The sequence below is a fragment of the Rhinolophus sinicus genome, linkage group LG04, assembly GCF_036562045.2.
Source record: "Rhinolophus sinicus isolate RSC01 linkage group LG04, ASM3656204v1, whole genome shotgun sequence".
NCBI classification, from domain to species: domain Eukaryota; kingdom Metazoa; phylum Chordata; class Mammalia; order Chiroptera; family Rhinolophidae; genus Rhinolophus; species Rhinolophus sinicus.
Genome location: NC_133754.1, coordinates 173,540,399 through 173,567,017, shown reverse-complemented (window position 1 = coordinate 173,567,017; position 26,619 = coordinate 173,540,399). Strand labels below are relative to the sequence as shown.

General features: G+C 47.4%; 2 protein-coding genes across 8 annotated transcripts in view; one reads left to right on the top strand and one right to left on the bottom strand.

Annotated features, from left to right (window-relative positions):
* The window catches only part of ASTN2 (astrotactin 2), an 839,920-nt gene that overhangs the window by 610,843 nt on the left and 202,458 nt on the right, over positions 1 to 26,619 (top strand). The window lies entirely within an intron of this gene.
* Positions 13,353 to 25,824, bottom strand: TRIM32 (tripartite motif containing 32). 4 transcript variants are annotated; one of them, XM_019731191.2, is made up of 2 exons: positions 25,747 to 25,824; positions 13,353 to 16,409 (listed from the first exon to the last, which is right to left on the bottom strand). In XM_019731191.2, the coding sequence occupies exon 2, from the start codon at positions 16,330 to 16,332 to the stop codon at positions 14,374 to 14,376; it is 1,959 nt and encodes a 652-aa protein (XP_019586750.1). In that variant the 5' UTR covers positions 16,333 to 16,409; positions 25,747 to 25,824; the 3' UTR covers positions 13,353 to 14,373. The 4 variants fall into 4 exon arrangements, with proteins under 4 accessions (XP_019586750.1, XP_019586751.1, XP_019586752.1 ...); XM_019731192.2 differs by lacking the exon at positions 25,747 to 25,824 and adding an exon at positions 25,467 to 25,599; XM_019731193.2 differs by lacking the exon at positions 25,747 to 25,824 and adding an exon at positions 25,474 to 25,547.

Below are 26,619 nucleotides of genomic sequence, written 5' to 3'. Positions count from 1 at the left end.
TGTTGCTCAGGGAGGCCATTGGCTTGTGTGTTAGAGCATCACGGGTCTTTGTGCCTCCATCTCCCGAGTAGTTAGAGAATCTGCCACTGCCTCTGTCCACAGCTGGGAACTCGCACGAACGAGAGAGGCTGCATCTCCAAAGTAAGTGAAAACAAGGGCTCGGTTTGGGAGGTACCAGGGGACTTGTTGGAAAGACATCTGGACTTTTTAAGGTTGTTTTAAAGATGATATGAGATCACGTGGTTAATTCATTGGCCTGTAGTAGGCTCTCAATGTAAATCAGTCTTTGTTGCTTGTTCCTTACCAAAGGTGAACCTTTCAACATGTAACAACATACAAATCAAGCTGTGTGGGAGTCATCTGTCCCATCTTCCAGATGTGTGACTTAGGGTTTTCTGAGCCTCAGTTTGTCTGTAAATGGGTATAATAAATGCTTGCCTTACGGTCTCATTATGAGGATTAAGTGAAACAATGTTTATAAAGTGATTATTACTGCACCTGGCATGTAAGCAAAGATCAGGAAATGCTACCTATTATTGTTATCAGTTATTATTACGAAATACATTTAAGTCTTCTTGTATTAGTATTCCAAAAAAAAAAAAAAAAAAAAAGGCCTAATGATGTAGCTCTTGCCAGTCTTGAGTATCGCAGACTGAGATAGGAATGTGCTTCCTTTCAGAACTCCTAAAGCCACGGCTGTTGCTCTCCGGCTAATCTGCCAACCTGTGAGTCTGAGTCCGGCCTGAATTTGAAGGTGTGAGTAGAAGGCAGAGTTAGCAGCAAGCACAGCCTGGAGTCCAGCAGTGGGGCACAGGGGAGCATGTTGACACAGCTGAATGCCAAGCATATAGCAGTCAAGGAGAATGTGTAGGGGTGTTTGTGTGTTGGGGGAGGGGTGAGAGAAGAGCAGGCAGGCAACAATGACTGACTTGTGTGGAGTTCCTGCTATGAGCCAAGGAATCACATGACCCCATTTGTCTTCATAACAACCCTGTGAGGTCTACATTAGTATCCCCATCTTCCACGTGAGAAAACTCATCTGCTCCAGGTCATAGGGCTGGTAATAGGCAGAGGCAGGATCCTATCCCAGGCCTGTCTGGCTGTGAAGTCCACATGGCCAACTGCCTCCCTATAATGACGTGCGTTGTACTGAGAACCACTGTATGCCAGGAGGTCCTCTGGGCACTTCACAGTACATGCTCTCATCTGATCCTCACAGCAGCCCTCTAAAGCGGGTACCTTTATGCCTAGAAAACCGAGACTCGGGGTGGTGTAGCATATATAACTGAAAGGCATAGCTGGCAAAAGATTCTCTCTTGCCTTCTCTTCCATCTTTTCTTTCCCCAGTCGTCTCGCCATCTACAGTTTGCTATTCCCTAACCACAGTGGGCACTCCCAAAGGAGTGTTCTCTCTGAGAGGCGTCTCTCTTTCTCCTGAAGTGATGGCAATCCTTGGTCAGAAAGAATGAGCAAAGAGGCAGACAGACCAGCATGATTCCAGGTTGTGTGATGTTGGCCAGCTGGCTCCAGATCTTGTTTCCTAGCAACACCTGGGCCGTGATTCAGAGTGCAGGCTTTGAGCCAGGACTTAGATTGAGTTGACCCTTGATCCATGGGGTTGGAGCTGGCCTTGATTGTCTTCATGTGACACACCAGCCCGGGACCCCAGGCGTTTCTCCTTAGGGTCCTTGGAGTTCAGACTTCTGTTTTCTCCCATTCCACAGGCGCCCAGGGAGATGGAAGGCTCCTTTTGGAGAACTTGGTCCAAGAAGTCCCTGAGGTCTAGGGCACCAGAATCATTGAAACTTACAACAGGAAAGATCCTTAATTTAATAAATCTATGAATATAGATAGTGAAACATAGTCCCAGGGAGAAGAAGCAACTTGCTCAAAGGGAACCATAAAGTAGTGACAGGATTAGGATTCAAAGTAGCTTCCTCTCCTTCCTCTTCCATCAAGAAAGCGTGTTGAGAGGCAATTCAAGAGACCACGTGCCCAAAGGTATCTCTTTGCTTTGTAGCAACTTGATTGAGATATACGTGTTTCCCTGAAAATAAGACCTAGCCAGACCATCTGGCTCTAATGCGTCTTTTGGAACAAAAATTAATATAAGACCCGGTCTTATATAATATATTATAATATAATAATGTGTCTTATATTAATTTTTGCTTCAAAAGATGCATTAGAGTTGAGTGCCCGGCTAAGTCTTATTTGCGGGGAAACATGGTCGTTTACATACCAAACAATCAAAAAGTATCTCTTTGAGCCTTGTCTTCCAGTGGTGAATTCGTCCCAAGACAAAGTTTTGATTGAGTTTCCAGAAGGGAACACAGCTTTTAACTCTTGTATAGTTGAGCAGCTTCTCTAAGGAAAATGAAATCTGAGGGAAGGACTCTTCCTGCCTTGTAACCACCTCCCATTTGGTGTTGTAGCTACTCTCTGTGATTCAGGGAGGCAGCTGGTGGGAGGGGCCGGAGGTGGCATACCCAGCTGGTGCTAAATGCCACCCAAAGTGTTTATCTTTATCTATATATGAGCTCCGCTGACCCCTGCCCTGGTTTTATCCAGCAACAATTTCAGTGCCTAATGTTCTGGCCACTGTGCTGTGTGTTGCAAGTGCAACAGTAAGTTGAACGTTGCTCTGCCTTTACAGAGCTCCACCTCCTCAGGGGAAAGATAGGTAATGAGGCCATCACAACGCAATGTGATATGGAGGAAATCCAAAGTGTGGCGTGGCCACCTGACTCAGACTGCAGGATGGTTCAGGAAGGGCACCCTGAAGACCTGGAGGGTGAGGTTTAGGTGATATAGATGGGCAGAGAGAGGGCAAGTGTCGCAGGTGGCAAGAAAAGCAAGTGCAAAAAAAGGCCCGGCAATAAGGAGAAAAAAAAAGTGTGTTGAGCAGATTGCCAGGGAGGGGGTGGTAGCAGTGATGAGATAAATTAAGCAAGACAGCCCAATAGGGGGGAACCAGATCCCAGGGCATTGCAGACCATGGTTAAGGAATGTGTGCTTTTGCTAGGAGCAACTTAAGGCCAATTAAGGAGCAATTTAAAGGTTTTAGATGTTATGGTTAACATTTGCATTTTAGAATTTGACTCTGGCTTATGTGTAATAGGACTTGATTTTGGATTGGGAGGACGTGGATGTGGGTTGCTAGAATAAGGGTGGGAAGATCCGTCAGGAAGTTATAGCAACGTTTCAGGAGAGAAATAAGAGCAGCATAGGGTTTAGTAGTCCTGAGGATGAGGAAAGGAACAAGTCGCTGTGGGAAGTATTAAGTTGCAAATCTGATGAGAACTTTCTGATTGAATGGTAGGAGGTGGGAGGTGCGGAAATGATTAGCAATGGGGCCAAGCTTTCTGGCTTAAGCGCCTGAGTCGATGCTGGCCTCCTGGGGTGGAACAGAACTACAGGTAGTGGAGAGCTGAGTTCAGCCTTGAATACCCAGAGTAGAAGGCTCCTAAGGGACATCTCCATCTAACACAGCGACCCCCAGTTAGCACCCCAACTGGCAAAAGAAAGTGGGCGGTTGATATACACTTGTGATCAAAAGAAAGGTAAGACCTGAAAAATGCAGGTTTGGGACCCAGTTGCTTAGACAGTGGAAGTCATAGGAGAAGACGATATTTTCCAGCATAAAAATAAAGTCCCCTTCCTCTCCTTAGGGAGCTACTTGTCTCCTGCCACACCCAGTATTGTCTCTGCTGTTTTATTTAAGAGAGGCTGCCCTGCTGCTCACGTTTGGCCTACTTGTACCAGTGTAAGATGCTGTGGGACACTGAAGACCAGTGCTAGAACATATCGAGTAGGTTGGAATTAATACTCCCATTTCACTGAGGAGAAAAACAGGCATCGCTGGCCACAGTTACCAGAGCGGAAGGGAGTAACACATACTTTGAGTATCATGGCTTCATTGTTTGTACCTTTCATTTCGCTAACAATTAGTCTTCTGTGCAGGGTCTGGGATATGTGTGCCCCTTTGTAGGTATCATTTCTTCCAGTGTTTCAATCGGTGCAAGTTTTATTCTCCCAGATCCAGCCCCTGAGCCTTGGATCAGGTGAGGTAATATGCATGCCTGCTCCCTCCACCCTTTGAGCCAGGCAATTTTTAATTTAACTTTATTTCTAACACTTTTACAGAATCGTTAAGTCTGTCAAACACGTTTCATATCCTGGGGCCTAAGAGATGGAGAGCTTGATTGTTAGGTTTAAATATGAAATGGCATTTCACAGAAACACATGATTTTATTCATGAGGTTGCTCAGAAATTAAGCGAACGCAGTGTCTATTTATCATGTCCTGAAGTTGTTTTCGATATTTAACTCTAAACATTTGTTGTCACTCTGAAGTTGTGGGATGGGCTCCCACCTTATACGTGGTTCAGATGAGACTGGTGATCCCATACTCACACCAAGAGGATATAAAAAGATGTATCACTCATATAGAGACGCTTTCAGAGGAGAGCAGAGATGGAGCCCGAGCAGGTCCAAAAGTGGCATGAGAGCAGGGGAGGAGGCTGGCTAGGCTTTAGTGTAATGGCTAGTGGGGGTGGGTGGGTCCCCACGTGTTGGCTGGGGCTTGCATGGTTTGAACCTCTCTCTCTGGCACCTAAGGTGAGAGCACCTAGGCTTTCTTATCAGTTTGCCCAGAAATGAGGCTGAAGGAGGGGCAGTAAAGGGGTTTGAAAGCTGTTAGCAGTCAAACATCCAAAATGGAGTCAGAATCTTGATTACACTCCTCCCTGAATGTTCAATAACTGAAATGCGCTATGTCTGGTCTGATTGAACTTGAACTTGTTTAAGTAAGCCATTATGTCACTCTCTGAGGCCTGCAGTCTGAGGGTGGTAAAGGGGCTGAAAATTCCCCTAAATGCCTGCACAAGAGCCCAATGTTGTGTATTTTCAGAAGTGAAACGAGTAATTTGGTCACTATCAGCAATGTCTGAGCTCTGACAGGGGTAAGGATTCTCCTCTTCTCGTGGATTTATTCTGCGGGGGGACATGTGTGATCTTGGTTTATATTTTGGGTATTTGTGAGACAAGAGATGCCCAGAGTGCTTTACCCCAAAGCGGCAAACTTGGATCGGGAACGGTTCTGTCTTTGACTATCCAGGATGAGAGGGTGACTGGCATTGGCGCCCGAGCCTGTAGAAAGGTGCAGATGGGAACGACTGCCGCCCAAAGCATCCAGTGCAAAGAGGACTGTACGAAGTTTGCCCGGTTGTGCTGCCTTGGGCCCCGTCCCATTATCAGGAACACCCCAGTAAAGGACAGAAAAGCAGCAGCTCTCCAGCAAACTCCATTGCATAGGATGGTGGAGATGATGCCATCTCTGAAGTATTCTATGTAAAATCCCCATGCTGTGCACTTGGTGGATCTCAAGGGACTCCCCAGATAGCCCCGAAGTGGGGGTCACCTTGTCCAGCACCGTAGCCTTTGACAAACGACTGAGGATGGAAGGAACAGCCCTCCCTACAGATGGGAAATGCCAGAGGCCCCGGGTTTGGCTCTTTTCTGCAGCAAGGAGGCCTCAGTGGCTGTGCTGTTTTCAGGGTATCACTTCCATGATCCAAGGCATAATGGGCAGCTGGCTATGGAGGGTCACAGGCTCAGGGGCAGCACAGTATGCATCCAGGAATCGCTCTGTAATGGCACATAGCATGGACCCGAGGAGGGCGGTTTCTTGCGCCAGAGCCCATGGGCAAATTCTGGCTATCATGCATGTGCCAGAGACTCCGGGAGGCATGGAAGGACCTTGCTGAAGCCTCTACAGTGAAGGAGTCTCTGGGGGCATGAACAGGAGTGCTTTCGGTTTTGCAATTTGGGCAGCTCCTAAAGCCTTTTGTGGCACAGGATCCCCGGTAAGGTGGGCTGATTTGTAACAGCATAAATGGGCTTAATTAGAATTTGTAAATGAGAAATACATTGTCTCTAAAACCCAAAAGGCCTAAGAGAAGTTGGACTTATTGTAACATGGAAGATACTGATTTTTGACAGAGATGGAATGGTCCTTAGCTAAATACTTTTTTTTAGGAATCTAACCAAGGAAGCAGGACCTCGCACTATATGTAGGGCAACGGCCATCCCTTTTTGTGAGCCCTTTTGCGAATGTCAGTATGTCTTCAATGAGTGTGTCAAATGTATCTCTTTGGAAGGGATGCAATACATGTGCTGTCATTACTGTGCTCCTGGAGAAAGTTGAATGCGGTTAAGATCACGTCTGTAAAGATGGTGTATGAAGACATAAGTACCCGTGGGTAACTGGGTAAAAGAGTATTGTGTCCCTTTGAAGAGGAAGGCAAATTGGCTGAGGGGCTGTGGAATTGGGAATGAACATAACGTATTCGCCAAACCTCTGACTGCAAAGTATTTACCAGTTGTTGATTAGATGGAACTAGTCATTTCAGTATTCGGTGTGGGTGCCTCCATGGGTGGGACCTCAGCATTAAGGTTGCAGTAATCCATTGCGACGTCTTATTCATTCTGTCCAGCTTTAAGCACAGGCTAAACTGGGCTATTACATGATGACGCAGACTGGATAACCGCTGTTTTTCCTAAGTAGGTCTTTTATATGGGTTTCACACCTTGAAGGTCCTATTCAAACGGGCCATATTAACTATTTTAACTAATGGGAGGGGGAGGTCCATATGGTCCTATTTTGGCAAGCCAATTCCAAGTGATAGAAACTTATTTCAAACTTATTACTCATTGGGTCCGAGCATCCATGCCCAGTATGGGATATTTTAGGGTAATGGGTGCCATGGCTATGGGGAATGTAGGCAAGGCAGTAGTTCTGATGTTTAAGATGAGCCGTAATACCTATTTATCGTCCTTACGTGTCCTGAAATGTCTTCAGTAACCCCCTCATATTAGAGGGGGTACCTTGTATAAATTTAGGGGAATTCCCACGTATAACTCTGATGTGTTTCAGTGTAGATTAAGGCCATACAAGCTTGAAAATTGGTGCATTTCAGTAGATGTTAAGAGTTCATTCAGAGCCCAGGTGGTAGAGGTGCAAAATCCAATGAGCAACCTTGTGTCTTTTTTGTTGTATAAATTATTTTAGTAAATTTTGGACTTCTAATAGGGTCAAATTGTGGAACTCTGCTTCAGTGTTTTTGTTTGCTGGGTGGGAAGGAGTCGTCTCTACCCTGTTCCTATTTATAAGTTCCTCCCTCCAGAGAGTTGCAAAACCATATCGTCAGGACTAGAGTCTCCTTGATGGCAGTGGTTGCTTTATAGATTTTAAGGACCACGGACTGAAGTCCAGCTAGAATGAACCCCTTAGATATGCCACGGGGGAACCATGGATGCTTTCCCCTGTAACCCTCAAGATCAGGTTCTTTCTGTGGCCAACAGTGACATAGCAGCAATAAGGCATTTTGTAGAATCCGAGTCAGCCATCTGCTTTTACAGGGTGGACCACAGCGTTCCACCTGGTGACCATTCCTCCTGCCCATGTGCAACGACCAGTGAACTCACATTTTACCCAAGGCATCAGGGTTTCCCGAGCGCACACAACCAGTAGTCACAGGGTAAGAGTCATTCAGCCTTGTGTTAGTCACAGCTTGTGCTGGAGTCTAGACCCGCGGTTCAATCTGAGACACACTGATCTGGACTGAGCCTGACCCAGGGCGATGCTTTATTCCTGTTCTTAAATGCCAGTTATCCAAACTTCCAACTTAGTGCGGTTCAATCTGTAACAGACACTTGGGAGGGCTCAGCAAATGTAGCAAATGCAGCACAGCTCAAAGCACAAGCTTGCAGACAGGCAGTGACTCAAGAAACAAGCTAGCCAGCAGCAGCGCCAGGGAGCAAACCCAGGCAAGAGAAGACCCCCCAGAAGCGGTGGCCATTGCCTAAATGCCCTGCTTGTTATACACATCGTTGTGGGCATTCCACAGAGAAGAGGGGGACCCACCCAAGACTGGGTGCAGATGTTGAGACTGATGATGCTATCCACACACCAAGTGGGTATGAAAAGATTTATAATTCACGTAACAAGGCTTTCTGGGGAGAGCAATGTGGGCTCCCAAGGAGGTCCAGAGATGGCTTGAGAGCAGGACAAGGAGACCAGCTTTTTTATGGTGGCTTGGAGGTGGGGCTGGGATGTTTCTTTCCATGCACGGGCTGGGGCGTATGTGGTTTGAACTTCCCACTGGCCTCAAAGGTGGAAGTACTCAAGCTTTCCTCTCAACATGTCCAGATGTGGGGCAGACAATGAAGGGGGAATGGTGGGTCTTGAAAACTGTCAGCGTCAAACATCAAAAAGGGAGTAAGATTATTACAAAGCTATATCGAGATTACAAGACTCATTTGGGTGACGGGAAGCAATTTGATATTATTCCAGGATTTTCAAAAGGCAGAAAATTTATTTCTGAGAAAATGTCATCAGGGATTCCCAGTGAGAAGATATATGAGAATAAGGGGAAGGTGCGTTTTCAAACTTCACTTTCTTCCTCCACCTCTGCCCACCTCGGATCTCCAAGGAGACTGATTCACACCCTGCCACCTCCATAAAAATGAAACCTCATTGAGCCATGGTTACTGATAGGAGTAAGTGATATGGCTTAGGTCAGGAAAAAGAGAAACCCTTGCATTAGTAAAGGCAGGGCTGTGGACAAATGGAGCACTTCAGACCCTTGGATTCCTGTAATGCCCCCTCACTCTTGTGTGATCTGAACTTCCTGCAGGTACCAACTTCTCACTCTCCCCTGTAATGTTGTGCCTCTGTTTCTGATGCTCCCTCTACTTGCAGGGTCCTTCAGCAGCCAGATCTTGTCAACTAGAAGTAATCTTTTCTCAAACACTTGGCACTCCATTTCTCTCTTGTACCCTTTCTTACATTCTTCAGTATATTTGTATTATTTTTTACATACCTGACCTCTCCAGCCAGACCATAAGCTACCTGACTGCAAGATTCGTGATTGATTCATCTTTGCATTCATTACTCATATAATTACTGCTAATAATAATAAACAAGAGATATCTTATACATGTTTAATGAGTGAGTGAATGAATAAATGAACAGAATCTCAGATCTTAACATTCTGTGATGATTTACAATGACTGATTACAGTTATAACCAGGTAAACTGAGTAAATCACCAAAAGAAATTCCTGGTTTTATCTATACAGGAAAGACGTGCATTTGACTTACATACATGCTCATACAAACTCTTCATGTTTTCAGTCAGGATTTCAGTGAGTTACTAAATAATTTTCCTTTTTCCTCGCCAGTTACATATAATCCTATCACAGAAATGTGGGTAACCTTGAGATACATTTAGTTTACTATAAGATAAAAATATTTACCACTACTGAGTCTGTGAAATGCCTGGCAGTCTGCTAAGTGTTCCGCATGCATCGTTTCTTCAGAATAATGCAGTAAGCAGTATTATTTTATTACTAATGAGGAAACTGAGGCTGAGAGGCTAAATGACTCAGTGGTCATAGAACTAACAAGCGGGGGGGCCAGGAGTGAACTCAGGACTTAAGAAAATTTTGGATTTGTAAGTGGGTCGAATCGTGGACCTCTGTGTCAGTAGTTTGTTTTTTGTTTCCTCTTCCTGTACTCATTTTTTTTCTTTTGGTGGTTACTGTATATAGTTTGTTGGTGCGGAAGGAGTCCTTTTTGTCATATTTATAAGTCTTTTCCTCCAAGAGTTGCACATTTTTAACTACTGTATATTACCTCCACCTAATATTGACATTTATGGCCCATTTTAATTTTGGTAATTGTTTGAGTTAATGAATGTTGACCTGAAGGAAAAAATCCTCTTATTGTAGCCATTGACAGTAATAGCTAAACATGCATGTTTCCATATATATATAAAATCTTCTCTTCATTAACATCTCAGTCAAGATGCCATCTTAATTAATTCAGTCAAATAACGCGCCTGAGGTTTGATGTGCAGTCTGCCTTGTGGGATACATCCTTGTGAATGAGTTTCCCTCTGCCCTTCCAGCAATCCCCCTCGTCCTCCAATAGGCTTTTAAATTAAGAAGCTCAGCAGCGCTGTTGCACGTCTGAAATCTCCTCCAGTGTTATCTTGAAAAATGTGTATCAGTTCTCCAGTGGAAATCACGTTTTCCGAGCACCTCACATTTTCTGAATTAGGTTCTTTTACATATACTCTCCCCATTATCTTTTAATTCTCATACGAGCCCTTGAAAACATAAACTGCCATTTCATTTTACCAGGTGAGGAGACTGTAGCTCAACAGAGTGACAACAGCTAGTTCAAGTGACCCAAGGACACATGAGTTGGGGCAGAGGAAGCACCTGGACCAAGGCAGGGCTCATCACCAAGTGTAGGTCCTTTCTGCTACTCTAATGTAAACACAAAATCATAGCAGTCATGCAAAAACATGGGTGAAGCCTCAACCACAAGTCTAGATGATTGAAAAAATGCACTAAAATCATGGAGCCGGAAGGGATGCTAGTGATGATCCAGCCCAACCTCCTTATTTTATGGATAAGGAAACTGACCCAGAGGAACGGGGGTCACCTGAGGCCACATAGCTAGTGAAGAGGCAGAGCTGTGATGCAGACCCACACCGAGTCCAGTGACTTGCCCACCACAGTACATGGTCGGTCCCGGAGCTGCCTCGCCCACTCCGGTCAGCCAGAGTACTATGAATATTAATGATATTGACGAGTTCGGTCTAAGTGTATATGTTGCCAAACAGCCTCGCACCTCACCCCTGCTGTGCTTGGAAAACTCAGCCAGGCATCTCCTGTTTCCTGTGTTTGGAGATCCCTTGAGGGGCCACATGTCCTGAGTGTCAATCAGCTGCCTACTCAGGCAAAATAGAGTTTCATACTAGGCTCTGCCTTCCATTTCCCTCCTACAGAGCTGGGTAACACTTTCCTTTGAGGAGGCCGTTACTGAGGAGTAGATTCCAAGTGCAAGGAGTTAAGCATTTCTCGCCTTACCCACAGGAACACTGTAAGACGGAAGCCAAGGGGGTCCTACTGACTGGAGGAAGGTAGTGCCCTCTGTGGACTGTCCGGCTGGAGTGGACATTGGTCCAACCCTCACAGTCACGCAGGCCTTTGAGGAAGTCCAGGGGCAATGGGACACAAGATTTCAAATACTTCAGACAGGAAAGACTGTGCAAGTAGACGGACACATTCATACCATTTATCATTAAATTATTATTTTCTGAGTACCTGGCACAGTGCCTGCCTGGCTCACAGTAGGTACTCAATAAATACTGAATAAATCATTGCTCCAAAACTTTAAGTTCTCTGTAATTACTCAGAATGATAAAGGAAAGCAGGGCCTTAACCAACCTGTAAGTTATTTGTTTGCCTTTAGTTTATATATATATATATATACCTTATAAAAGGGCTTGCCCGAGCATATCTCTTTATCCAATCAATGGACGGGTGTTAGGAAGACTCAGGTTATGGGCGGGCCCATCATCACCGTGAAGTAAAGTAGACAAACAGCCAATTAAAAACTGAGGATGTACTCGGTATTAGGCACCATAGTACGTGCTCGTAGCTAGGTATTAAAGTTAGCCCTCAATAAAGCTCAGATGTGTGGACCTATAATTTGCAATATAGTTCCTCATACAGTAATAGAAACATGAAATAGGCAGTGAGATGGTAAAAAGGAACAGGTGATCAGATTTACTTGGAGACTTGTGGCTTGGGGGGAGAAAATGTCTGAGAAAGGTTTTGGTTGCCAACTAGAAATCTGTAAAATAAGAAAGAGGGAAGGTATTGTTTGGAGTGGTTGGGCAGCCTCATGCCACTCTTTTGAACAACTCAATAAGGAAGATAGTCTAGCTATTGCTTATTGATTATGCCATGACCCACACTGGGTATTTTCACATCTGTGATCGCACATCTTACACCCTTCCCGGGGGCAGGGGTCACTTTCATCATTTCCCAGAAGGGGAAGGTTAAAGACTTGCCCACGGTCACATGGCTAATGTGATGGAACTGGAAGATAAGCAGCGCCATAGTTCAGTGGTTTTCAGAAAATGTTCTGTAGGTTTGCAAGCGTTTTGCAGTGTTGCATAGGTTAGTGAGGGTTGCTAATGCCTGTTCTCCAGGCCCACAAACTGCTTCAACCAGAGCAGCTGCCCTTTGCTCTGTTTTACATATTGACCCGCACGTAAGACTTTATCTGAATAAAGGTACTGCTACTTCAAAGAAATGCTGCAACTGAGCAAATTAGTTGCTCAGGTTTATACTCTGCAATTTAGACAACATGGTAGATAACTGAAATTTGACTGTACTGAAGGCAGCTTAAGAGTCACATCAAAGAAATGAAACATTCAGAAAAGAAACATCGTTATTTCCATGTTGAGCCGGCAGGTACCTGCCATACTTGCGGGCCGACGCACGAGTGGACTTCAGAGAGGCGGCAGATCTAAATGCTAAATGTCAACAGTGATAGCATTTCCTTCCAAAAGCATCAGCAGCTAGAGGATCCTAGGCCTCGTTTCCATCAAGCCAGCCCGTAATATTCATTCCCCTGCTGAAAACCATGTGCCAAAGGCCTCAGCCACTGTTATTGCTTCAGGAAGTCCCCCACTGACAGCAAAGACAGATCTCCTGCTGCCAGCTGCTAACACAGATAAAGTGGCTCTAATAACTAACAGAGTCATCTGTGATGCACTTTTAATTGGATAAATTTCCTCTCAAGTACACAATCTTTAAAAATCGGATGCAATTTCATAATCAGAACATGGGGCTTTTTCCAGGTGGAAAGCATAAAGACAAACTAGTTCAATATCACGTTAATTGTCTCTTTTCCTATCCTTTGGCAACGATTACAACAGAAGCCAAAAAAAAGTGTGTCGGCTACCACCACCAAAAAAACCCCCAAAACCAAAAAACCAAAAAAAACAATTTTGAGTTAGCTCAAGCTTAGCAAATTTTGTTTCTGTGAAAGCAGGTAACTTTCCTCTGGCTTGCCGTCAGCCCTGCACCTAAAGAGCAAGATATGTTTCTTAGTAAACACCAAAGCTTGAAGACTGTTGTCACAAAGTCCCTCACCCACTTCTGGTTGTAAAAACACAAGGCTTCTTCCTTTTTCTGAACGATAATCATAAAGACAAAAGAGAGACAGTGGAAGACTCAGTTTAGAACTGGGTGCTGGTGACTCTAGAGCTTGGGAGCTGGTTCTCTACACGTTCACGAATATGTGGGAATGAGAGTTGCATCATTGTCACATGATCGTGCTTTTGGCTGAATTTTCACCTGGGGGGATCCTTAATGCTCTCCAAGAATGCCCTGTCAGACATGGAAGCAAACCAGTGTGGTGTAACTTACCCTCTCCTCACCTCCCAAATCCCGCATTTAATTAAAAGATGAACGCCAGTGACGAAGAAACAGTTATGCATCGTTTAATACAGGAATGGAAATTAACCCCAAAACCAAATACTACACACTCACTTGAGGAAAATACAGAATCAGGACCTGACAGTTTTGTTTCACTAACGAAATGAGATGTGTCCACCTCCCCACTTTGCTGGCCCTGGCCTGTGTTGGATAATTCCACAGACCACGCTCCGCACAGGTCAGTGGAGAGAGGCAGTATGAAAAACGATGCGCTCTGGAGACTGTCCAAGAGTGTTCGCTGACTGTGTTAGCATTTGTGTTTCTTTTTTCCCATCTTCCTATGCTTTGGCATAATTCCGACCCATATGCTCCTTCAGAAGGCAAGCAATTTCCAGACTGCAGTCTTCAATACCAACCAACTGGGGTCGATTCATTCTCTGTCACACTGCGATTAGAGACCAATCCAAGATGGCACAAAAGCCCCAGAGCCGAGAGGGACTCCTTCCCAAAGGGACTGTGTAACTCCCTTGGTGGCATTAAATGAATGAGCTTCCACACTGGAAAAGGTGATCAGATGTGAGACATCAGGCCACAAGGATGTCATGTCTACAATGTCACTGAAAGATGGAGCAGGCCCCACTGAAGCATGTACACCGAATGCAGCAGAGCTGAAGAGAAAGTGTCACAGATGAAACACGTTATAATAGGAAGGAAATAATGGAGCAGGGTCATCAAAGCCAAAAGAGAGGAACACCAGCGAGGGTTCAACACGAGGGCAAATTCCAAATTTGGGGCAAAGGTTCTCTCCTGAAGCCTTGGAAGTGCCTTAAGTTCTAGTCAGGCTTCAGCTACTCCACCGTGGGTCTTGTTTGCAAGTCATCTGTTACAGCTCTAAATTTGGGGTGGGGGGAGAGAACGCAAATAAAATACTAAAAGAGCTTCTAAACTTCTAGGACTAGCCAGCTGGAATGCGGACCTAGGCCAGGTCTACTCTACAGTACCGCCAACAACCGAGGGATCAGGGAAGGGAAGTTGGCTGGGGAACAGAAGAAACCGCTATTCCCCAGGCCCTACGGGGTGGAATATCTTCTCAGGTGGTAGCTGTAAATCTTGATGCAGTGATCCCAACAGTCCAAGACCAGCAGCTGCCCCTTCGGAGTGAGGGCGATGCCCACTGGACACGTGAGCCCCTCTCGAATAAGGACGCTGTAGCCCCCACCCTTGGGAAAGTGGAGAATTTCCTTGCGGCTACTATCCGCCACGATGAGGTCACCACGGGCATCCACGCACATGCCGGCAATGCAGCGGAAATCCTCGTTCTCCGAGAAGAAGTGGCTGATCTGGCGACCCAGCTGCCCATCGGGGCCCACGGAGCCAATGGAGAAGCCGCCTTCTAGGTGGTGCTCATTCTGCCGATTCTCCAAATTAAGGCCCAAGCCCTGGGTGAAGTAGACGGTGCCCTCGGCATCACAGGTGACAAACTTGGGGCGCACAGCACTGCAGAGGCAGGTGTATTTGACCACCCCTTCTCCGCGGTCCACGGTAAAGCACCAGAGCTTTCCCCCTTCCACATCGGTTACCACGAACTGGCCAGACGGAAGGGCTGTGATGCCCCAGGGTTTGCTCAGCTGGCTCCTGTGACATGCCACGCAGTGGCCATCCAAGGTGTACACTTTGAGGGAGTTGTCATAGCTGTCAGTCACGCCAATCAGCCCATGGCAGTTCATGGCCACCGAGAGGGGAGTGAGATTGGGCAGGTCAGCCCCCAGGAAGCTCAGCACAAAGCTATCGATGCCGCTAGGGCTGCGACGAATCTCTTTCAAAAAGCCTTTGCGGGTGAAGACCTGGATCCGGTAGTTGCCCCGGTCGGCCACCAGCACCTCCCCCTGACTGGTCACGTAGAGGCTGACGGGAAGGTTGAACATGCCCGGAGTGCTGCCTTTGGCCCCCATCTTCTTGAGAAAGAGACACTGCTGGACGTTCGCCGCTGTCTCGGAACCCCGCTGCTTAGCCGGGGAGGACCTGGGGCTGGCGGCCACTTCCTCGGGGCTCATGTCCATCTCTCTAAACGTAACAGAGCTGGAGGCAGCAGACGCCGCAGCCTCCATCGCCCAGGAGTCTTCCATGTTGACCGTGCGAGGCTTCTTCACAGCCTGCCCGATCTGCAGGGGCCCGACGTGGCCGACCTTCAGGAGCTCCACGTCCTGCAGCGTGAGCTCCCGGGGCAGGCTGGCCGTGAGCTCCGGCTCCTCCTCGTCGGCCGTCTCCTCCAGGAGGGCGACGTCTGCCTGCTTCATCTTGGCCAGGAAGTAGTCGCAGCGAGACACAGCCTGCACCTCCGCGATGTTTAGCAGGTAACTCTGCTCCTCCACCACCTGACTGTTGCATTTCTCCGCCTCGGCCAAGGAGCCCGTGAAGAACTTGCGAGAGCGGGCCAGCTCCTCCTGGACCCGGCGCTCCTCGTGGCCGTACTCCTGCAGAACCGCCTTGTACCTGGCCTGCAGGTCCTTGGAGACGCCCTCCAAGGCGACCTTCCGCCGCTGCAGCTCGCCCATGAGCTCCCGCAGGTGGGCCAACTTCTCGCCAAAGTCACGGCGCCGCTCGTCGGCCGCCTCCTTCACGGGCAGCGTGCAGTGGCCGGGAGGCTGGTGCTCCGCCTCCCGGCACGGCTCGCACAGCACCAGGCCGCAGGTCCGGCAGAAGCGCCGCGGCAGGCGCCGCCCGCACGCCCGGCACATGAGCAGCCCCACCGCCTCGCTGAGCCCGGCCGTGTCGATGATCTTCAGCACGGTCAGGTTGTCTGTCAGCTGCGACAGGCTGGTGATGCGCGTGATCTTGCTGCAGAAGGGACAGCGGACGCCGTTGATGCTGCTGGCCAGGAGCTTCTCCAGGCACTGGCGGCAGATGGTGTGGCCGCAGTGCAGGAGCTTGGGCCGCAGCTGCTCCTCCGTGAAGGACTCCATGCAAATGGGGCATTCCAGCACCTCGCGGAGGGCATCCAGGTTCAGGTGAGATGCCGCCGCCGCCATGGCTCTTCCTGGGAAGGGTCCTGCTAGCACAGCCGGGAACCGAACACCTCAGGGGTCATGCTCCAGAAGGTGAGACTCTGCCAAAGAGAAGTGGAAGCCGTTATTCCATTGCCTGTGTGAGTTACTTTACTCAAGAAGCAGTGAGACAATAGCTACCGTCCCTCGTCCCTCATCCCTCATTCACGTCTTGAACGGACATTTATTGAAGTCTGCTTTTGTTAGGGAACCAAAATAGATGAGGCATCACACGGTGGATACAAATCCAGGGTCTGGAGTGTCCTGATACTTCCTGAGTTGTGTGACTTGAAGGAAATCACCTAAACTTCCCAAAGCTCAGTTTCCCCGTCACCCAGCTATACAATTGGAACAATAACGGTGTCTCCTTTTGATGGTTTTTAGGGGTGTTAAATAACATGAGTACCATGCGCTTAGTATAGCACGTGACAGGTAGTATGCTTGGTCAATGCTACTGATTATTTTTATATTTTGTGAAGTGTACAACTCATGATTTATATTAGGAGACAAGCACAGAAAAAATTACGTACAGGAAGAAATTACACACGGAATTCTGCAGGAATGCAGTGGATGGAGTAAGGGATTCTATCTAGAGGAAGTGGGGAAGGCTTCCCAGAAGTAGTGACACTCCTGAGATATGTCTTGAAAGAAACAAGGCAATGAGGGATAAAGGTATTTTAAGCAAAGAAAACTGTGTGAGCAAAAGCATGGAGGCTTTTTTTTATCGTGTCTGTAGTTTCTTTTGTCATGTCGAGGAATCATCCAAATAGAAAATTATGATGATTAGCAAAACATTAGATCAGAAAAATGTATGTATTTTCCATTCATCTAGCCTCCTAACTACCTACCCATCCCCTCATCTAAGACTAGGTACCATGTACTGTACTAGACACTCAGGTTTTCAGGATACAAATTCTGCCCTTCAGTTGCTAAAACTTTAGGACAGCAGACAAGGCACATAGGTAAATAATAATCAAGGCAGAAAGTGGTATCGTAAGTGACATAGAAACGAAGTTTGATGGAGGCTAAGAGGGATTCACTCGAATGTGAAGGGAAAATGGATTTTCCTGGGGGGCGATGGCATTTTACAGGGACCTGGAAGGATGAACAGATAGGTGGAGATGGGGGACAAGGTGTCCAGGCAAAGAGCACAGCCTTAACAGAGCATAGAAAGGACAGGCAAGGGCAGAACTTCAGTGAATCAGGAAGAGCACAGAGCACACATAGCCTCTCTGGGTTTGTTTCCTCATCTGTACAGTGAGGACAACACTGCCTTCTCAAGGCCACGTAAGCCTTAGATGAGATATGTGTGCTGTATTACATACTAAGGTTTGGATCAGGACCCAAAAGGTCTTAAAGAAAAGTGTTTTATTTCCTCTCATCCTTAGGTAAAAGTGTGGGAGAACATTGGGGGGGTGGGGTGGGTATACTAACTGGTTGGGAAATTGGGGAATGGTGAATGAGACCTTTGAACTGCTGGACATAGTGAGGCAATGCATGATTTGGAGCAGGGAACTGATGTGAGCACCGCTTGAATGGAGTGGGGGAAAGGGCAGAGAAACTAGTTTGGAGGCCACTGCGGAAGTGCTTGGTGCACGTACCGGGGAGCCTGAATAGGGAACAGGGGGTGGGAATGGGAAGAAGATGCATGTGAGCAATACACTTCCAGAAGTATAATCACTCAGAATTATACACTGCGTGGATTAGGGTGGTAGAGCTCAGATAGCCAAAGACTCAAGGCCAGATGATTTTAAAAATGGGAGTGCTTTATCAGGACACTGTATTTTAGGCCTGGAACACCCCCTGCTTCACAGTACATACCGAGAATGCTCCCACCCTCCTCAATTCGCACATGCTCATGAAGTAGAACCACAGAGATTACAGCGCTCTGCAGCCTTATGTCATTGTCAATCTACTCCCCAAATTAGAATGAATCGATTTAGCAAGGTGAGGCACGTGGATAAATTCAGCTCTCCTTGAATGCAAACCCTACAGCTGCATCTGTGCCATCTCGTGATACGCAGATGGTCAACCACCGAGGAGGAGGAGGTGGAGAGTAACTTTGCTTGGTTTTAAAGGCAGTGCAGCCATCTGAGGGAAGCTTTGCAAATGTCATCAACTCTTTTTCCCGGCAGAGAAGAAGGGCAGTCAATGCAGAGATACATATCACAAATTTCCCCCATATTTAGCTTCGGATGGCAATCTGACAAATAGTCAGCAGCAGACATGCACAATTTAACACCAGTCCCACCTCCCTGAAATCTATCCCTTTCACTGGACAGGAAATAGTATACATCTAGTACCTACGACCCATCTAGTGCTGGGTGCCATGCTAAATGCTTCCTCTAATCTCATTTAATCCTCCTAATGACCCTTTGAAGTCGGCACTACTTCTGTTATCCTATTTTACAGATGAGGAAACTAAGGCTCAAAAGAACAAGCTCCAGGTCACACAGCTTGAACATGGTACAACCCTGCAAAACATGTATCTTGAACTTTGCTTAACCCAACATTACTTCAAGCTATTTTTTTTTAACTGTCATATAACACTTATTAACAAATGCTCTCCAAACTGTACTCTGGGAAATGCAGCCTTATAGCTAGAATTTCCTCCAAGTGGAAGGAACTCCACGATAAGATTGTTACGAGATTTAGCTGTTATAACGAGTTACATTGATTTATTAGCTGAGTGACCCACGCCCACACAGCTACTGGTTCTCACTCAAATCCATGCCTCAGCAACGTAAGACATGACCACACATCATGAACCTATGAGATCTCACGTAAATGTCTGAAACTGTGAATACCGAATTCTTAAATGCCAGGGGTCTGCGGGCAATAGTACAGAAAAACTGACAGCAGCCGAACTCAGGATCCACGCAAACATTCTCAGTTCAAAACCAATAGCATAGCTTCAGCCCTCCCATCATCCCAACAGGCTGAGGGTGACATTTGGTGTTTGGATCCAGAGCACGTCACCTTACAACGCGTAGGGACATCTGTTCTTCCCAGAACTGCCACTGCAGATCAGCTCATTACACAAGTCTGCCAACTTGTAAAAATACCAACAGAATTTTTTCCCCAGCTTTCTGCAATATCATACTACTTCCTCCCTTAAAAAGCTTCTTGCCTCCCTGTCCAAGCTGCCCCCTTTAAAAATGAACTTCCTATGCCCACAGCCATAGCCCCAAGTTATCTCAGCTGCCTGCAGCTTCACTAGGCTCTCTGAGGCAGAACACAATGTCGAGGATCCTGCCTCAAAGCTGCCAGGCTTTGCTACGCAAACAGGAGCTCCCATCACTAAAGCATCAGGCATGGAGATAGCCTCAGACCTGGATAAAGCCCGAACCATGACTCCCATTTTTCTGACCTGGGAATACAGGACCCTAGCCTGATACAGAGCTACGTGACAGACGGGGACAGTCCCTCTCCCCCAGAAGGGTGCATCTGGTCGTTACTGTTAATGCTGAGAATGATTCAGATGGAAAGTCAGTTCGAACTCAGTTTCCTTGAAAAGACCAGATGGGTGAAAGGAATTGTCTTACCATCCCAAGTCGCTAAGTTAGTTAGCTGCCCATTTTCTGCCAGCCATATAATTGAAAACCACTCAGAATGAACCTCCAACATGCTGTTTATAATCTTGGCTGCCCTCATGACACTTTGAACATGTTTCCTGTTCATTCTGTGTTATGAACTCCTGACCCCTCACCTTACCTCACATCAGTTTATCCCCCACTCCTTTGATCTCACATTGCACAGGACACCAGACCAGCTTTTCAGCTCCAGATGAGAAGCTACCCCTTGAGCTGTGTTTGTTTCAGCTGCCCTAAGACTCGGGAAAATTTTATAGTCGTACTCTAGCCTAATCTAGTTACTTCTGGCAACACCAGGCTTTCCCTAGTCCATGACAAAAATAACCAGAGTAGCAGAAAAACCAAACCAAAACAAAACAACCATGAACCTTGAAGCCGGACAGAACTAGGATCAAATCTGCATTATCATGTATAAGTTGTGGGACAGGAGGCAAGTTATTTAACTATACGTGTTTTTTTTTTTTTTTTTTTTTTTTACTTTATAAAAAGGCTACTGTGACAACTAGGCATGTCATGCTGATAAAATGCTTAGCCTGGAAACTGGTAGGTGTGCAATGAAAGGCTGTTACTAAAATTAGAATAACCAGCAATCAGGAACAGAGCTAACAATCCCTGGTCCCGGTATTAAGCATTCAGTTTACAAACTGCATTTTGAAAGGATGAAGAATCTTTCTTTTCGTGGCATATAAAGATTAATGCAAGGGACTGGTCAGCTCTGAAGGAACCTGACTGAGAACACTAGAAAGCCATTACTAGAAACTGACACATGGATTCACCACTTCTCTTGCTCCGAAAATAAGCTGCTTCAGCTCCTTGCAGGGACTCAATATGGAATGCTGCAATCAGTAGTGCTCTCCAAGGGTAATGTACATGCGTAAACGAAGAACGGGAGAGACAGCAAGCCCTCCCTAATCATGTGGCAGAACTAGGACTCGCAGGCGAGAACGGCGTGGGCGGTGTTCCCCAGATTAAGACCCTGGGCTCTGGAATCAGGCTTTTTAGATCTCTACCATTTACTGTGGAGACGTGGGCAAGTCATCGAACCTGTCTAGTTCTGTTTATTTAAGGAAAAAGGCTTTAGAATAGTGTCTTCCTCACAAGGTTATTGTAAAAATTAAAAGGCATTATGTGTATGAAGCCCTTAGTACAGCACCAAGCAAGGTATATACACTTAACTGTGCAGTAAGTAATAGTTCTCAGTGGCAGTGGCAGCAGTGGTGGTGGCCACGACCTAGCCAATGAGAAGAAATGAGCAGGCACTTGTCAAAGGGCAGACCCTACCCAAGCCATCAGATACATACATACGTTTCAAAAATAAAAATTCTGAGCCTTTCCTGAACATTATCTCACCTGATCTCAGAATCAAAGGATTGGAGATGACCTAAGGCTTCATCCATCCGATGCTTGAATCCCCACCGCAGGGCAGTTCTCTAGATGCCTCTATTTCCTACACAGGCTTAGGCCATGAGCAAAACTGGAGAACTTCAGGCAATTAAATATTTACTGAGCACCTACTGAGTCAAACCCTGGGGCTATAACTTGGAACAAAAACAGACATGAACAGATCTCTTTTCACCTAAAAACTGGAACACATGTAAAGCGGTACCACATTTCCTTTTCACAAGACACAAAGGTCTGTCCTACAAGTGACACACTGCCCTGGTTTGACACTTCTGCAAGGTTTCTCAGATTTCCTTTCAGGATAGCTTTGTCAACTGCATTTCTTCCTCCTGCATCGGAATGGAATGCTAATTGAGTGCATCCCCCTCTCCAGGCACCAGTGATGGGGGGGGGGGCGCTAGCAGGGCAGAAGTTAAGAAAGTCAGTGAGGCCCCCACCTGACACCCAGTCCCATGTGTAGCAGAAGATTCTGAAGTTTACTCGGGGTGCTTTTAAGGCACCTGCCAACAGCTAGAAGGGGCTCATCAAGTGGGGGTTTATAGGGAAACAGGACTGACCCCAAAGCTGTACAGTCTAGGACACGTGAAACAGCCACGGAGGAAATGCTTGTGGGAAAGGAAACTTGAGCTCAACTATGTCAAGGACAGTTTAAATCAATAATGGAGTTTGCTGGGAAAGCGCGCGTCTGTTCCGTCTTTCCTCTAAAACTGAAGGACCTAGGAAGGTTCCCTTGCATCTTCCACAAATGTTTGGGTAATAGCAATCCTGCCAATGTGACAAGAAATATAGGACAAGGGAAAAACATCTTTTCTCAGGGGCCTTCCAACTCATCTCTTTCAGTTCCTTTCTCTGCATATACAGCACACGTTCATTTAATCGCGAAACACTGCTGAAAGGGTCAGGAAGCGATCCTGGGAAAGGTACAAGAGCGGATGGGAGTCTGGGGGAGCCTAACTGCTCAGGGTCACTAAAAATTGCCAAACCAACACCTAGTTCCCTTCCAGCACCCCTTTCCTCTCGTACCTCTCAGAAAACTACCATTTATTGAATGCCAGGCACCTTTTATACATGATCTCTTCTTCTCAGAACTATGTGACGTGTGTGTTATTCCGCTTTATAAATAAGGAAAGCAAGGCTCAGAGAAAAGCAACCTGGCCAAGGTTTCAAAGCTGGGACGTGGTAGACCTGAGGTTCAAATCCAGGTGTGTCCGCTCCCAGCCATGAAGCCACATGCACTGAAAGGACGTCACAGCTCCCCAGCGGTCTGGCTGAGGGGCTGGTAAAGGCCCCTAGGAAGGAGATTTAAATCCGATTGTTTTCCCAGTAGCCCCTCACGGAGAGTGTCACAGAGGCAGCACAGCACATTGGTGTGCATGGACAGGGAGCCCCTGCAAGGGCCTTGTCAACTTTGGACGACCAGCCACTCTCCAGACATGAGTATGGGTTCTGTAGCATTGGAAAAGGCTCTCTAACAACACTAGTATAATGTCACTTGGGAGTCAGACAGAACCGCGGCTGTATCCCTGCTTTGCCACTTTGCCTCGCTGTACCCTCTGACTTCATAGTTTTCTCGTCTGTAAAATGGGACTGACACCTAGATTGTCGCAGAATCACTGTCAGGATTAACAGAGATAATGCATGATAAGTATGCAATAGGTGGTAGCTATCTGTATTTTGAGTAGATTGAGGCTGATAAGGGCAAGCACTCGTCCAAGATCACTTAGCAAATTAGCAGCAGAGGAAGGATTTTGGACCGCAAGCCTCTGATTCCCAGGCTGATTCAATTTCTATTACATACTGTCCTTAAGGGTGTGTGTGACTATTGCAGCTGTCTCTTGCCTTCTCATCGTCCTGTGATGTTTCTGAACTGGCTTCAGCAATGCCATAGCTAGTCCTGGAGCTGAGAGAGCAAAGACTGTTACTCTGTCCCAGGGGAAAGAAGCCCGAGGTAGATCATTCAGAACAAGTTATGAATGTCTTCAGCCTCAGTCCCTGCTATGACGGAGTTTTTCAAGCCAACGGCCTCCGTACCACACCTTCTAGTCTCTTATACTTCATCCTGTCAGCCAACCTAAAGCTCCTTCCCTTATCTAACCACTGGTCCTGGTCTAAGAGCAAATCAAGAACAAAGTCCGGGGCTCCTCCCTATCTAATCAGACAGATTTATCCCCTTTACAGTTCAGTTCGATATTCAGCAATACTCACTAGGCAATCCTTCCATGAGAGGGGAATCAGCTGAGATAAGACTGCACAGGTCTAGCAGGGACGAAGCAAGGGAAGAGGGAATACATAGGGTTACAGAGATCAGAATATGAGCCTCGCTCTGCCATTCTTAGCTATGGAAACTTAGGCAAGTCACTTCCTACGCCTTAGTTTCCTTACGTGTAAAAACGGAGCCTGCTTAGTAGAGCTGTTATGAAAACTAAGAAAGCAGATATAAAAATTTTAAAAATACTAAATTGGGAGCACCCGCTAGGCACTCTTGATTTACTTCACTGAATCTTCACAATAATCCTCTAAGGGAGTCCTGTTATTAACCCCATTTTACAGATGAAGAGCCAAGGTACTTGGAGGTTAAGGAACTCATTCAAGATCACAAAGGCAGGAAGAGCTAGAGCCAGGGTTTGAATCCAGGATAGCTGTCGTGAGAGCAGGGTTCCTCAACTTGGGCACGATTCACATTCTGGAGCAGACAAGTCTTTATTGTGAGGGCTGTCCGGTGCACCCTGGTGTCTACCCACTGAGGCTAGTAGTACCCCACAGCCTAACTGTGACAACCAAAAATGTCTCCAGACAAAATCGCCCCCAGTTAGGAACCATCGCTTCAGAACTTGGTACAGGAAGAGATGCTCAATACATGTGCGTTCCCCTTTTCTTGTCTGTCTCAGCCCACACACGTCATTCACAGAGCTTCCTGCCTCTTTGAGCTGTAATGGGCCTTGTATAGCATGCGTGCAATCCACTTGTTTAACTGACGAGGGAAATACGGCCTGAGGTCATGCTCCGTGCATTCCCTGGAGGTCTTACATGTCATTTGCTATCCCAGCTTGGAGAGACGGGCAAACAGGAGCTTAGGCAGATGACCTTGAATAGTTTCCTGCTCCATGCCCCCTTTGGCCCCTCTCTCGTCCCCTCAATCCTGCCACGTTCAGCAGGCCTCGGTTCACAGTCAGGTTAGTGGCAGGTACCATGGCTGCCTCGTGACAAGGAATCTTTGATTAATACGGGAGGGAGATTCAGCCTCTCACAAAGGCAGGCTCCCTTCAGGAGCCCTGACCGCTGAAGATGTATGACTTTGTTGCTGAACCCCTGAACTCTGCTGAACTTCATACACTCACAGTGTCATACATTCCTTCTAGGTCCTTGGGTCCCCGGAACTCTCTTTGCTTCCTATGCAGAGACTTCAGGAAAATTCCTTTGGCCACCTATGACACCAACCTACAAATCTATCCGGGGTATTTAATTCTTGCCCCATTATGACATCCCCACCCCACCATTCAAACCACCCCAAATCCAGTTTTCCCAACCCTCTTACACAACAGAATTCAAACCTTTTGGGCTATTCTCACCGATTCTTCACTCATGTGAATCCCTCTGACACCCATCCTCTAACCTGTTTCCAAATCTCTGCAGCCTTCAACCCTGCGTCCCAGTTTAACAGCCCAATCTCGCACCTCAGATCCTTGCCCTCCCTCAGTTCCAGCCCCCAGCTCCTGCATTCCTTCAGGCACTGTGCATCCCTCCAACCCTGAGCCTGCCTCTTTTGCCCACCCCCACAGCATGTGTTGCCATCAAACCTGAGCCAGGTCCCTTTTTGCTAACAAAATACTGCTTCCCACTGAGTCCAGGAACTCACCCTCTCAATTCTCCCCAGATCCCATCTGCAAGATGCCTCCTCGTTAGCAATCAGGATGGCCCCAGACCCTGCTCCCTGATATTGCAGCCCCAAATGCCTAGCGCCCCTTGATTCCCTCAAATCTTACATTATGCATCCCAAATCTCATCAGGGCCCCCAGATTCCTTCACATTTCTGAAACCCTGCGCCCCGATCCCTTAAGGGCCTTCATATCCCCTCCTATCTTCCAGATGCTGCACCCCCGTCTCTCCGCAGGGACCCCACATTACCTCATACCTCCTGAGATGCTGCACCGCCAAGCTTCTCAGAGCCCCTAGCTCCCCTCCCCGAGCTGCAAGTCCTCCAAGCTCCTCAGTCCCATCGAATCCCTCCCGAGCATGCCCCTCACAGCCCCACCCCCACCCCGTCCCTTGGATCCTGTCCCCAAACCCTGCCATTCGGGCGTGAGCTGGCAGCTGCACGCTGGCTCAGCCCCCCGCCCGCCACTCGGCCATGGCCCGCGACTCCTGCCGCGATCCCGCGTCCCCGACCCTCCTTCCCGCCCCTTACCTGACGGCCCGCGGCTCCAACGCGTCGACCGCCACCAGCCCACCCGCCTGCTTACAGCTGCGCAGGCGCCGCCGCGAGCTCCTTGGTGGGCTCCAATTCGCAGAACCACCTGTCGGTCACTAGGCCCCGCCCCTAAGGCATGCTGGGGCTTGTAGTCCTCTAGGCCCAAGCGCTTCGGGCCCAGTGGCCGGTTAGGGAGGGACACGCTCTCAGCTGAGAATGCTGGGCCTTAGCAACAAGTAGTTCAGCTTTCTGTCTCCATTGTAAAAAGAAACTGAAATGAAAGGGAGCTGCCTAAGTTCACTGCCTGTAATGCAGGGACTCAGCTCCCGCTGTCCGCACAAGAACACAGGATACGGTGAGGCCAAATAGGAACAACAACTAGAGCCATCGATAGGGGAGTCATACCACTGTATTCTCCATGGCTGCCAGGCGAGATACAGGAAGTAGGATCAACAAGATCAGCAATCCACAATCTGCTTGCTAACTGCACTTGCTAACCGCAATCCATGCTTGCTAGCATAGCCATGGCAGTTATATACAAAACAATAGTGGCTAATGGCCAAATGGTCACAGCTGATGGCCGTCTGATCACAGCTGATGGCCATCCACTACCTGAGCCAGCACCTTTCCACGTGAGGTCGAGAGCCTGGAAACTGCTCTCTGGGACTCCGTCCCTACACTGCCCTAGTCAGGAGCTAAACCCAACTGCAGTCTGTGTCTTAACCCTTTCTCTAAACCATGACCTCCAGGAGTGGTCCTCAACCAAGCCATGGCACCTCTCTGAGCTTCAGCTTGTCCATCTGAGAAATGGACCGAGGAAAGAATACAATTTCTACTCTGGGGCAAGCACTGAACCTGGACTCACTTAAA

Excerpts from the sequence above, each read along its gene's own strand:
- TRIM32 (XM_019731191.2), bottom strand. The coding sequence starts at position 16,332 with ATGGCGGCGGCGGCATCTCACCTGAACCTGGATGCCCTCCGCGAGGTG.